We start from the raw sequence: 13,081 nt of genomic DNA, 5'->3' as shown, positions 1-13,081 counted from the left end.
CTCGGAGTTCAACGCTTTCAACGCGTTACCGCACAATATTTTAGTTACGGTTCACTCTGCTGTGAATCATGCGAACGCACACTCTCTCCGCATTGGGGGAACGAAGCGCGTGAAACAAAAAGGCTCTGGAAGTTTGCAAACAATCGCTTCCGGGTTCTACTCCGCGGCGCTCCCGTCGATTTGAGGGTTGCCAGGTTTGCTCCTAATTACGCGACTGTCACCCGGTCCCGCGTGAAATCAGGCTGCGGCAGAAACCCGCGGCGAGTCATTTAGAGCTTCTAATTGTCATAATTTGGCAGGAGCGTGGCTGAACGTGGGTGGGCTGGATCATCTGGAGGGCTCCGGGTGTCAGACAAACCCGTCCTCGCCTCCTCCCCAGGAACTGCATCCATGGCACGGGGGCGCCATTGTGTTGCCATGGCTGCCTGCCAAAGGGGGCGGGGCTTCCGTCCGTCCTCCACCTGGTCGCACCAGCTGCTGCTGTGACATGTCTGCGGTGCGCGGCTGAGTGGTGTCTGATCCCTGACTGATTCTGCATCGTGTACTCTTTGCCTCTGGTCTATCTCTGGCTCTGCCCGCTGTGACCCGGCAGTTACATAAAGCGGCAGTGAGGGTATTAATAGCCGTTACTTGAGCGCCTGCAGCCCACGTATAGAACCCAACGACGCGCCTGCTCAGCCCAGAACCTGGAAGCAGACGCCCGAAGTCTCATCCTGAATCTCTTTACATTTCAGTTGTCAAACTACATTTTCTGTGTGGACAAGGGATGACAGGTGTGTAAATGGGCGGGACCTCCCGCATTCTGCATCACCTGCCACTCTGTTGGTATAGCAACGCACCCACATCCTCCCCAGCCTCACGAAGGTGCATCTGATTGGAACTTAACTTGAGCCTGGCAGACTTAAAAATCATCTATTGATAAACAGCGGATTAACTGGCTCCACTTAATTGCATTTAATAGAACCCTATTAAAGTTGTGCGTGCGCTCGTCACGCCTGCCCAGTCGCACTTTCTCATCCTTCAGTTGTCATTTGTTAATTGCCCGGCTCTGTCTCCTCCCGTACGCAGATGGAAAACGACATCTTCTCCCTCTCTCTCTCTCTGTCCATTCCCCTCTTTTGGCTTTTGAATCAGTCATGGTCGTTTTGTATTTGGTGGGTCGCAGCCAAGACCATCCCCACGGACCATTACAGCACACTAGGAGAGCAGAATGGATCGGCGCGGGGGGGTCTGAGCAGAGCGATGGAGTGAGATATAAAAATGTACAGAGGGCAGAGATGAGGCGGTGGGTGAACACGCACTGCAACAGTCCGAGGGATTTCCTGTCGGTGGCGTTCTTCCCAGTCCTCCTTTGCCTCTCCCCTTTCAGTTTCACTGGTGGAGTCCCGGCACCGAGCCCAAACCCGGGCCAGGGACTTTCCTCTGGCTTCTTCCCAAATAAGAGTTGCCAATCTGGGCAAAAAAGTGGGTGGTCATACCTGGGGATGGAGGGGTGAAGTGATGGAGGCTCTTTGAATGAAACAAATCTGAGGAAGAGTTACAGCTGGACAAAGTAGAAAGATGATTCCTGGATTAATCAACACCAAACTATCTTTTTCAATCAGACACAGATTTTAATTTTTTCCCCTGAAACGGAACCGCCCAAATGATTTTCTCCAGTATCTTTAGCGTCCTGGCCTCGATGTGTGCATGGGTGGATGCGTCGAGACGGATGTTTTCACATATACAGAAGTGTTAACACTCATCGACCTAAATGCTGAGGCAGAGGAGGAGAATTAAAGGGCCAGATTAGGGCAGTCGTGTCAAGAGTGCACCTTTTCTCTTCACCCAAGTCCGTACTTTCTCCTTATTGTGAGAAATGGCCCTGAACTGTTAAGATAATGAAATGATTCTTTCTTTGCACTATCAATTTAAATGGCCACTTCAACAGGCTGCGTGTTAAGTAAAGGCCAGGGAAAGTGCTTCTTAAAGAAAAATGTTGCTGGAGCATCAGAAGAGATGAGTTTGAAAAGGTCTTGGGACCCTTGATTGCTTCTGTGCAGTGTTAGATAATGAAGAAGAAAGTGAACGGTCCTGGGTGTTTTCTTTTCCTTTTGCTGTGTGTTTGTCACCGTCCTCACTCCTGCTTAGTTGATGTGAAACTGTCAAAGAGAAGCAGATAACCGTGTGTGTTTGTGTGTGCGTGTGTGTGTGTGTGTGTGTGTCACGAGGTGGAACAGTTCAGGTCATAGGACCGTGGTTGTGTTCTGTACCACGCTAGCAGACTGGCACTCACTGATCTCTCTCTCTGACACACACACACACACACACACACACACACACACACACACACACACACACACACACACACACTAGACCATCCGCTGCAGTAAATTGCTCTAAACCGCACCATAAAAGCTCATTTTAAACACCATCTGCATTCCTCACTCTTTACAGCTGCCAGACGTTGTTTGTGTGTGCGTGCGTGTTGTTCTGCATAACTTTTTACACGTCTCCCTCCCTCCTCCCCATTTAAGCCGCCAAACCTCCCATTGTTACCAGTTCCATTGCTCCTAATCGAAAGCATGTCCTGCGTGAGCAGCTGACGGGGCTGTGGTTTCGCTGCTTTTGGCCTTTTCTGTGTCGTCCGCTCATCTTCGACTTCTCACTTTCTGTTCTCACTGTTCTGATCATGACTGTTCTTTGTGTGTGTAGGAGCTGAGTGTGTGTTATTTCTGTTTCTCGCCTGTTTTTGTTAGAAAGCTCGAAGAGCAAGACACTTCCCCCTTTCTCCTTTTAGTCCAAGTCTTTGAACTTGAAGCGAGAGGAGGCGCGAGGGGAAAAAGGAAAGTGTCAAAACAAAAGTAGAAGAGGAAGTGAAGAGGTTGAAACTGAAATAAAAAGACCTTTTAAGGAGGGGGTGAAGAGAATGAGCAGCGGGTGATAGGGTAATGAAAGGGGTGGAGGGGAGGCAGGCATGGTTTGGCACACATCTGACTGAGGTGTGGTTTTGGCCAGACTCCCATTAGCCTCTTGTGTTACATCCATTACAAACATCTGCACACACGCGCACACACACACACGCGCTTACATAACGACACAGTCAAAACAGACCCACATTTTAAACCGCCATAGAATCCCCCTCCTCCGCCTCCTCCTCCATATTCTGGTCCTTCGAAAGAAAGATGGAAATCACTCATCCCCTCTTCTCTCGTTTTCTCCCTAAAAGATGCCATTAGAGGCACCAGCAGCCATGTAATCACTGCGGCTCTCCCGCAGGAATACGCGCACACACTCGCATGCGCAGACCCACATACACTTACCTTGGTAATTACAGCTGAAGATGAGGTCCTAGTCGGTGTAATCCCAGCGAATGGCTGATCTAGTCAGTAAATGGTGGGTCAAGCGGCACCGCGTGGTGTCACATCGAGAGCGGGGAAAGTGTGTGTGTGTGTGTGCGTGTGTGATTTCTCCAAGCTATTAATTGATGCCTTTTTAATGTCCATTAACTCTGTGCACACGATTGCACACAGGGACGTATTCACAGCACACAACAGCTCTGCTACACATGCAAAGGGATAGACCGTCACGCGCGTTTTCCTTTCATGCTCGACGTAAACACACACACACACACACACACACACGCACACGCACACACGCACACACGCGCCGTACAAACACTCCACTCCCCAGTCGGCTCCCTGTGTTTGCATGTGTTCCTCTCCTTGCTGTAAAGCCACAAACACTGCTCAGATGATAGCATCTGTTCCCCCTCGCTGCATCTCGCTCGCTTCCCCATCTTTGTTTTGTTTCCCACCTTCCTGCGTCTGATAAGGCTCGCAGCTGCCGCGCCGAGCTCCCGCTTCCCCTTGGAGGCTCCAGCCGTGGCTCAGAGTCCAGGTCTTAAAGGCGTGCGTCCACAACGCTACAATCGAAGCTGGCTGTTTAAATGTACAGAGATTTTGCATTGAGCGTGAATCTCGCCTTAGCATTGTTTGACATGAATGTGTAATATTACTCCAGGTGTTTAGAACTTATGTCGCGTCTCAACGTCAAATTGGGTCTTTTCTCTTTTGAATGGTGACTCTAAAAGGCATCCAATTGGAAAGCGCTCTATCTCCAGGCCTCATCTCATTGTATACGATAATGTTGTGGTGCATTTTCTTCCCCTTGCAAGACGGCTGATAACATCAGTCATAGTAAAGCACCGTGATGCGGCGCCTTTCACACTCCCTGTGTGTGTGTGTGTGTGTGTGTGTGTGTGTGTGTGTGTGTGTGTGTGTGTGTGTGTGTGTGTGTGTGTGTGTGTGTGTGTGCGCGCGCTGCGATTGAGTTACCGTGATTTAGTGATGCTTGGAAGATGAAATGCCATCGCGCCTAGCGTGTCTAGCGACTCACTACACACACTTATCGGAAGACTCCCAGCTAAATGCATTTAATTTGGAGGGAGGAGGGAAAGGTGGAGAGGACCGGGGGAGAAGAAGGGAGGTGAGGGTGCGAGAGATGTACGAGGCTGAAGGGGAGAGAGGCGTGGAAGGAAACGGCTGAGGATGCACAACGCGGGTGGAGATACGGGGGATATAGTGATGACAAGGTCTTTTAATTTCAGCAAGCGTGAGGATTAAAGGGCATTAACAGTGATGAATAGGTTTAATTTGCTGTTAAAGCTGCTCACTTTCTTCAACCGTGTTTACACTATAGTGAATGTACGCATGTGGCAGCGGACTCGGCCTTTCTCCCCTTTTCTTTCCCATTGCTTCCTCCTGGTGAGCGGCTGTGTGCGTGCGTGCGTGCGTGCGTGCGTGCGTGCGTGCGTGGGGGGGGGGCTGCGTGTGAGACTACGCGACCTTTCGCGAGCTCCGCTGGTGAAAGGCCACAAGCTCACGCATGAATGACCGCGATGGGCCGTTCAATACAACTCACTGTGGCCGCTAACGCGATATGACAGGACGCGGCGGATTGCGCGGCTGCGACTTCAGGCGGGGCCCGTGAACACGAGACCCTCAACTTGACCGCGGGGCAGTTTTGCAGCAGAGCGTCGCTGGTACCAGTCCCAGCGCAGACGCACGCTCTGCGTCCATAAGTCGGCCCTCTGTCCACACGTCCCCTCCCTGTTAAATCTCACGCCCGCCGGAGCGCCTTTCAAACCCGCACAAAGGCGAGCAAAGTTCACGCCGGCATCTGCTCCCCTTCCCAGAGCCCAAAATAACCGGCTCCAGACGCACACGCTGTTTTGATAGCAGCCGCGCTGACATTCCAGCGGGCGTGGGCGTGCGAGCGTGCGCGCGTGTGTTCCAGTGCACGCCTCCTCCATCATTGTCACCGTAGCTCTTTGTGTGTCTTTGTGCCGCGCCGCCGCTCTCCAAATGTCTAACCCACATATGGTATGGGTTTACACTGAGCTCCCTGTGTGCCGGCTGTATATACTATGGTTTGTCCCAGAGATGCGCCGCGGCCATCGCTCACTCGTGTGTGATGCTCCATCCGGGTGAAATAACACATTGGAGCTCTATTTCTGCTCCATCTAACTTTTATACATTCCTTATTCTACTTGTTGGACGCATGGACGCGATGTGAGAAGAAAACCTGCCCACGGTGCGTTTGAGTGCAGCTTCGAGCGCTTAGTGCTTCCTCAGCGTTGCAGAAAATGGCCTCTGAAATCACACAAACACTCTGCAAGAGGGAAAAGGTGTGTTTTCTCAAGTTTTAATGGCAAACGCCGCCGTTGGAGAACACTTGATGGATTTGTTTTGCGTCGCGCTGCGCTGACGCGCTGCCAGGCTCGCGGTGAGATAGGAAGTGAGTGATTCCAGGCCTTTATCGGAAACGCCCCTGTTGCGGATGGAGAACACCTCGTAACGAGGGGCAGGACGTGCTTCGGGAGGTGTTTACACCCAGCCGTCATTAGGGAGGCTTTGATTGGGAATTAAAAGCACAACGCAGAGTTTCGTCTCGAGCAGCGATGGCGTCCGGCCGCAGTCGGACGCGCGGGGGCTCCATAGATCATGGGAGTTTTTGAAGTCCGGCTCCATTTAGCAGCAGCTCTGGATCTGCTGATCATATCACGTGGCGTTTACCAGCGGATGCCGATACGATGGCATGCTGTAACGGGGTGCGGACGAGGGCCGTCTCTCTCCTCCGGGCGTCACCGCGTCCCCTCGCGCTCGCCTTCGTTCCTCAGTGGGACGACGGAGCCCCTCTGGTTCACACAGGCACGCTGGGGCCCGCGCCGCTTCAAAGTCAGGAATGTGGGGCCCCGCGTCAAGTCGTCCACGCGGTGCTTGCGCTGCTGCTTGTGGTTAGTGAGCCAATCGCGTCCGCTTTGAAGTGTCAAAGCATTTGAAGTCCTCCCTCACCTGCCGCTTCCCTCACTTCCTTCTCTTTATCTTCATCTAAACAGGTTTCCATGCGAGTCCTTCTCTTAGACAAGCGTTCTTGTACCTCCTGCATCGTCTTTCCACCCATTCCTCTCTCCCTCCCCTTTTCCTCCCTTTGCCTCCTCTCCCCTCACCCTTCCCACGATGCACCTGTGACGGCGCACAATCGATGATCTCCCTCCACCTTTAAGCCGCTCGCTCTCTGTCACTCGCGGCTATGACGGGCTGTGTCATCCCCGCTGATGTGCCACTGTCTTATCGCTGAACCCCCTGTTTTCCGCGCATGTCGAGGTATTTTGCGCGTCCTGGGAGAATCCGAGTTTTGAAAACGAAACCGCTTTTATGAGGATGCGCCACAAAACGATCCTGAACCCTGTTTCACCCAACTCCAGCGCGTTACTTGTCTCCAACTATGTGGAGGCAGCGCTCTCCTGAGGGCGCGCTTTCAGTGGAAAAACACCAGTTACTGCTTCGTGTCCTCCTCTCCCAGTTTCGCTGCGCTGACAAACAAGATTAACATTCCAGGAGGAATAAAAAAAATATATTGTAGGTCATGGAAACACTCTTGAGTGGAAGCTATTAAAAGCCAGGTTTGGAGTTTCACATCTGAGAGGCAACAACTATGGTTTGTTTTTCAGCTCTAATTTATTCATCTGCTGTTCTTTCCCCGTGTTTATCGCTGCTCGCCAATGGATTCTGTGAGAATAGCGTTCCTCGTGTTCGCCCTCCATGCTCCACGGTCCAGTCTCCCTCTGCTTTCCATAGGCTTCGGCGCCTGTAGAATGAATCGATTCGCAGCGATTTATCACCCGTAGTTTTCACGCCTCGCCTGCTCTCGCTCGCCCCCCCCGCCTGTTTTTCGTTTTCTCCCCCCCCTCACCTTTCTTACTTTCCCGCGCTGCACGTGAACCGTACCTTCGAGTCCGTCCGTGCCCGTGTGTGACGGCCGGTGGAGACGCGGCAGATGGGTGCGAACGGAGAACGGGAATGTGTGTCTGCATCCAGCCGGTCTAGACTGGGCTTGGTCATTAGCCAGTGAACCGGACTTGGGCGTCTGGTGGAGAGATAGATGTGCTCGCCAACTGCAGTAACTATGTTTTTGTGAGCGAACGAGGGGGAAAAAATGATGCCAGAGAACAATGACTGTATTTTTTTCACCCCTGTGTGTGTCAGCCAGCATTTTTCTTTATTCCACTTGTCTATACATAAAAGCTGTGTTCCCGTGTGTGTGTGTGTGTGGGTGTGGGTGTACATGCTCATCTAGATGTGAGCCATCCGTGAATGAAATGTATCCTTTGTTTACGGAGCCATTATCTAGATAATAACATCCATATTTCCTCTCATCTCGAGTGCTTTATCACAGCCTTATGAGCTCTTCCTCTCCCTCTATTTCTATGTATCTTTCTTTCCCTCCCCTGTTGTGTGCGCGCACACACACACACACACACACACACACACACACACACACACACACACACACACACACACACACACACACACACACACACACACACACACACACATCGGCAGCTGGAGATAATGGGATTGTTGCCCCTGGTTCCTTTTGGCGAGATTGTAAATAAATTCTTTCATAGTGTGTGTTGGGCCGACGTCCCTATTTGTGTGTGCGTCCATATACATACAGGAATATTAGCACACTCATATCTGTCATTGTCGCATGTGTTTTTTTCCTCCATTCTGTCATTGCTTATCTGTGTGTGTGTGTGTGTGTGTGTGTGTGTGTGTGTGTGTGTGTGTGTGTGTGTGTGTGTACAGTATCATTCTCCGTTGTCACAATGGCTTCGATATCCCCGCGAGTCGACAGCGCTCCGTAATGGAGAGCCGGCGGCCCCCGCTCCACCACCACCCCCCACCCACAACCTCCACCCCCCGTCGCGCCGCGCTTTTCATTTGCTGCTGAGGGAGACGTTGGCTCGCGGCCAACGCAGTCGGCCAATCTCGCATCTTGGAGCGGCTCCATTACTTCCCATATCTGGGCGAATTATTCATCAAAGCTCACAAAGAAGAAGAGTTTAAGCTTAAGCACGTGAAAAAGTGGAGTGTGTCTGCTTGCTTTGACTGGGAGGATAATGGTCGTACTGGTCTGCAGTTATACTGGGTTTACACTGGCATCCAAAGGGGCCCCTGTTGTTCTCTTTGGGGCTTTCTGCTTTTCATACGCACCACGTTTTTGTCAGGATTTGAGTTTTTATTCGTACGTCCCAGGTGCTGAATAGATCTGTCTCCTCTTCCTCTTCTGTTGTAATAACACCATTACGTACTCAATAATCCATACGTTTCCCCATCTCACCATAATGATAGACCCAATGCTGCTATTAACACCGTCTTTCGGTGGAGCCGCTACCAAGCGCAGACTTTCAGCCCTTCTCACGCGCTGTAATAATAATAACCACCTGTTGCTGCTGAAGTGACTTCAGCCTATTTCCTGGCGACGCGTGCACTCGAGCTGCGGCCTGTTTAAAATCCGCCTCGCAGGGGGAACAAAATAGATTGTGAGACTTATTTTATGAGGATATCGCAACTGATATGAGACGTGGATAAATAAAGAACAACGCGTCACAGTATTTCATCTCTCGCGTCTTTGTGCTGGATTCGGCAGCAAATACAGAGGAAATGAATGCGATGCGTTTAATAAAAGATAAAAATCATCCTTTTCCTACTTCTAAGCTGAACAGTGCTTTGTGAGTTGGCGTACAGGAGTATGTGTTTCTATTCATTCATTTTATTCTAGGTTTCATGAAGTCATTACATTTGTTTCTACACCCTGTGTGTTCCCCTCTAGATCCTGGTGAACTCTGTGAATCCCAGGGGGCCGGCGGTGCTCTACGAGAAGGTGACGGTGAGCGAGACGGGGAGCGCCCTGCTGAGGGACATGCTGTTCAGCCCGGACCAGCAGTACATCTACACGCTGACCGACAGACAGGTGAGGCCCCAGCTGAGACGCTTGGACATGGAATCAGGCTGGTGACACTGTGTGCTGTAGCGCTGTGGCCGTCATTAAGCCTCCCTGTCCAGCTCCACTCAACAAGGTTTGATGGCACAGGGGTCCCCTACCAGCCGGACCCCAGCCCCAAGCCTTTCTCTGACTAAACCCTGAAGCCAAGTCTTAAATGTAAGGATACAGTGATGCATTAAAAATGTGCGCAGTACACACACACCTACCAACAGTACTGTTGTTAGGTTGGGTTATAATGAAGACACTGAACACACGTACAGTTAAGTGTGTGTTGTAGGACAGGTGCATGTGTGTGTGTGCGTGCGCGTGTGTGCGTGTGTGTGTGTTCATGCCTGTGGTCATTACCACATTCACTGTTGGAGAGTACTGTGTATACTTTGATGGTGAGACAGGGGAGGGAGGAGGGGGAGGAGGAGGAGGAGGAGGGGAGCGTGTCGCATCTTTGTCGCTCCCCAGGCCCAGCTGCTCCCCTCGTTTTTCTGTCTCATTAGTGCGGTGAGTGAAGGAAGCGGAGACGAGGGGGGCGCTGTACATGATGTGAATATGTCTGTATTTAATAAATCTAAAACGGGCTTTGGGGAAAGACGGTCTGATTAAAAAGGGCGAGACACTGAGGTCTCTTTGGCGGAAAGGTGTTCGAGGCGAACTGAGTCAAGCCGTGCTCTAAACCAGTGTTTTCGCCAAAGGCCAGCGGTTCATGACTGGGGCTGCAATAATTAGAGCACTAATCTGCGATGCCCTCCGTGTCTCGCAAACAGGCTGCTGCTGGGCTTGAAAGAGGAATATCACACCAGGAGACGTCTGATGGGAGAAAAAGTTAACAAGAAGCTTTTAATACTTGATTTACTACTGGAGGTATAATGTAATAACCAACTCCTGTTAAAAAGATCTGTAAATATTTACACAGTTCATCCTAATGATATTCATCACGTGGCTATAAATTAAACCCGATTCAATTCAGCCATTAGTGCTATTTAACTTTGTGTGCCTAATATATTTATACCTTTTATTATTGTCTCATTTATATTAAATACGCTGATTTTAGAAATTAGCCTTTTGTCGTTGAATTGAATGATTAACCTGCACCTTTTTTTGGCACTTTAAAAGGAGGAACTCGTGTTCAGAAATCTGCGTAATGGGACGTGATTCCTCTCTTGCTGCTAGTTTTGAAGCTCTAGTCAGAAGGTACTTTAGGTGAACCCATTTACTTCATCCACACACACACGCGCACACACACACACCCTCATCCCACTGTGTGGTTGATCCCCATTAATGGTTTGCAGGCTTGGGTTAAGCACAAAGGGGTGGGGGGGCTGGCGGTTGCCAGACCTCCTAGTTAAAACCCTTTTCCAGCACTAATGACTAGAGGGGGCAATTCCCTTCTCCAGCCCTCCGTCCTACCCTCATCTTTATCCTCTGCCCTCCATCTATCCTGCCATTCCCCACATCTCTGCTTTTATAAATCCATTCCTTGGCTGCTCCACACACACACACAAACACATTTCCATCTAAGACCAAATTGAGTTCTCCCCTCTCAACTGCCTTCTACTGATCCCATTCCCATGTTTTAATGATTTCTCACCATTGCTGCTGCTGCTGCCTCCCACCTTCTCTTTCTGCTTTCTCTCTCTCCTCGACTTCCCCCTCGGCCCCTCTCCATACTCATGCGCACGCGCTTGGACGAGGTAGGGGTGGAGAACCGTTCAGTTGAGAGGATGGATAGATGAAGGCAACGCTGAGCAGTGATGGATGCAGTGATGCTGCTGTACACACCTACATATACACAGAAACACACCAGCAAGCTGTGTGTGTGTGTGTGTGTGTGTGTGTGTGTGTGTGTGTGTGTGTGTGTGTGTGTGTGTGTGTGTGTGTGTGTGTGTGTGTGTGTGTGTGTGTGTGTGTGTGTGTGCTTGGTGTGTGTGTGCTTGGGTGTGTGCTTGGGTGTGTGTGTGGGGGTGTCCTGGGACAAGCCAAGCACATTAAGGTGTCACTGGACATATCCACTGATGCGTGGCTCATGACAAGTCTTCCTTTCTCTGCTCCCATGCGCTCTCTCTCACTCTCTTACACACACACACACACACACACACACACACACACACACACGGACCCAGGCTCAAGCAGTGAGTCAGAGTTAGGGGCGAGGCCCTGTGATTTATGACTTGCTCTGTTCCAGCTATATTCATCACTGTCATTATTATCAATGGAGGATATGACAGCAGGAGAGGGCGGCCTGCTGTGTGCGTGCGTTTGATGAGACACTATGTTATTACAGGAAATTTAAATCAGTTTTCCCGGCTGCTGCCGCCGCCGTCGCGCGGCTCCCTGTTTACTGGGAGCTCGCCGCCATTTCCAGTCACGTCTGGATGTTTAACTTTGGTTGATGGAGCAAACAGGTGAAGTTTGTTAATAACGGCCCCTCGGTCCACACACACTCGGGCCTATTTATATCGCAGCCGTGTTATTGGTGGTGGAATCGGGAATAGATCCACTTCCACAGTGGCGTCTTCATTGAGGGTTGGAGAATTTCTGTCTTGTCTTTCTTTGTGTGCGAAAACCAGACTTGTATCAACTCGTGGAGTCTTGGCTCAGTCGAGTGTCCTTTTATGCCCAAGAAGCTTCATCTGAATGTGATGCCAGCGCCGGCATTCTGGCCGTCACACACACACACACACACACACACACACTGTGCTATGATATTCATGCGGCGCTCGGTGCTGCTTACGTGCTAGCACCATGAATATTCAGCGCTCGCATCCAGGCAGGGTGGTGACTGTGATGTAGAGCGTGAGTGTCTTGGGAGCAGACGTGAAGGACTTGGATGAGCTTGATGCAGCAGAAGGAAATGATGTATTGTTTGTTTGAGAGTGAGAGTGTGTGAGAGAGAGGCAGCCTCTGTTCAGGAGTCAAGGATGCTGCATAGGAGGACGCTCCATGTGTGTCAGTCGCGTTTTGTGTGTTGATTCAAGCACATTTGCAAATCTTTGTAGAAATCTGCATATGTAAACATCCACTGTGTGTGTGTGTGTGTGTGTGTGTGTGTGTGTGTGTGTGTGTGTGTGTGTGTGTGTGTGTGTGTGTGTGTGTGTGTGTGTGTGTGTGTGTGTGTGTGTGTGTGTGTGTGTGTCTGTGTGTGTGTGTGTGTCTGTGTCTGTGTCTGTGTCTGTGTGTGTGTGTGTGTGTGTGTGCGGGTGCCGTTGTTTGACTTTACATTCAGCGTCTCAAAGACATTTTGCCCTCTGCAGCTCAAAGACCCTCGTCCCTCGGAGGAATCTGTTTTGGGCCACACTTGCACAAGTTGTCGGGCCGATCACAAGCTTTTGGTTTCGAGTCCCCACGATCGCAAACAATGGTCGGTGTTGTGCTGGCGGTTCTCTCAACAAGCCTTCATCAAGTAATATCTTACCCACAGGGTTTCATCAACAACAATCCTCTGGTGTGTGTGTGTGTGTGTGTGTGTGTGTGTGTGGATATCTGTTTACATTCACATATTACTGGTTCGCTGCCAATCTCGTTAGCAAACACATTAGCACAGACTGACAACACACATAATCAGCAGCTGGTTGTATCAATCAACGCTGACATCGTAGTGAACTAGATACAGCTAATCAGTCAGCTCTAAGTAGCTCAAAGATTAATTTTCCTCAATTTATCAAACTGTGGCCGACTGAAGAACTCCTGAAGCTAACAAGCGCATAATGTGGTGTTCAAACATCCACCATTGTGGGCTGACGTTTTGCTTTATCAC

The 13,081-nt window shown here is 50.5% G+C and overlaps 1 protein-coding gene across 1 annotated transcript in view; it reads left to right on the top strand.

Annotated features, from left to right (window-relative positions):
* The window catches only part of plxna1b (plexin A1b), a 142,783-nt gene that overhangs the window by 61,952 nt on the left and 67,750 nt on the right, over positions 1-13,081 (top strand). Inside the window, exon 5 of the mRNA XM_029150554.3 lies at positions 9,160-9,300. Coding sequence (XP_029006387.2) covers positions 9,160-9,300 — 141 coding nt within the window. The remainder of the gene's footprint in view (positions 1-9,159; positions 9,301-13,081) is intronic.

The sequence above is a fragment of the Betta splendens genome, chromosome 5 (genome assembly GCF_900634795.4).
Source record: "Betta splendens chromosome 5, fBetSpl5.4, whole genome shotgun sequence".
NCBI classification, from domain to species: domain Eukaryota; kingdom Metazoa; phylum Chordata; class Actinopteri; order Anabantiformes; family Osphronemidae; genus Betta; species Betta splendens.
The sequence above is the reverse complement of the archived record's forward strand: the minus strand, read 5'-3'. Positions and strand labels throughout refer to the sequence as shown.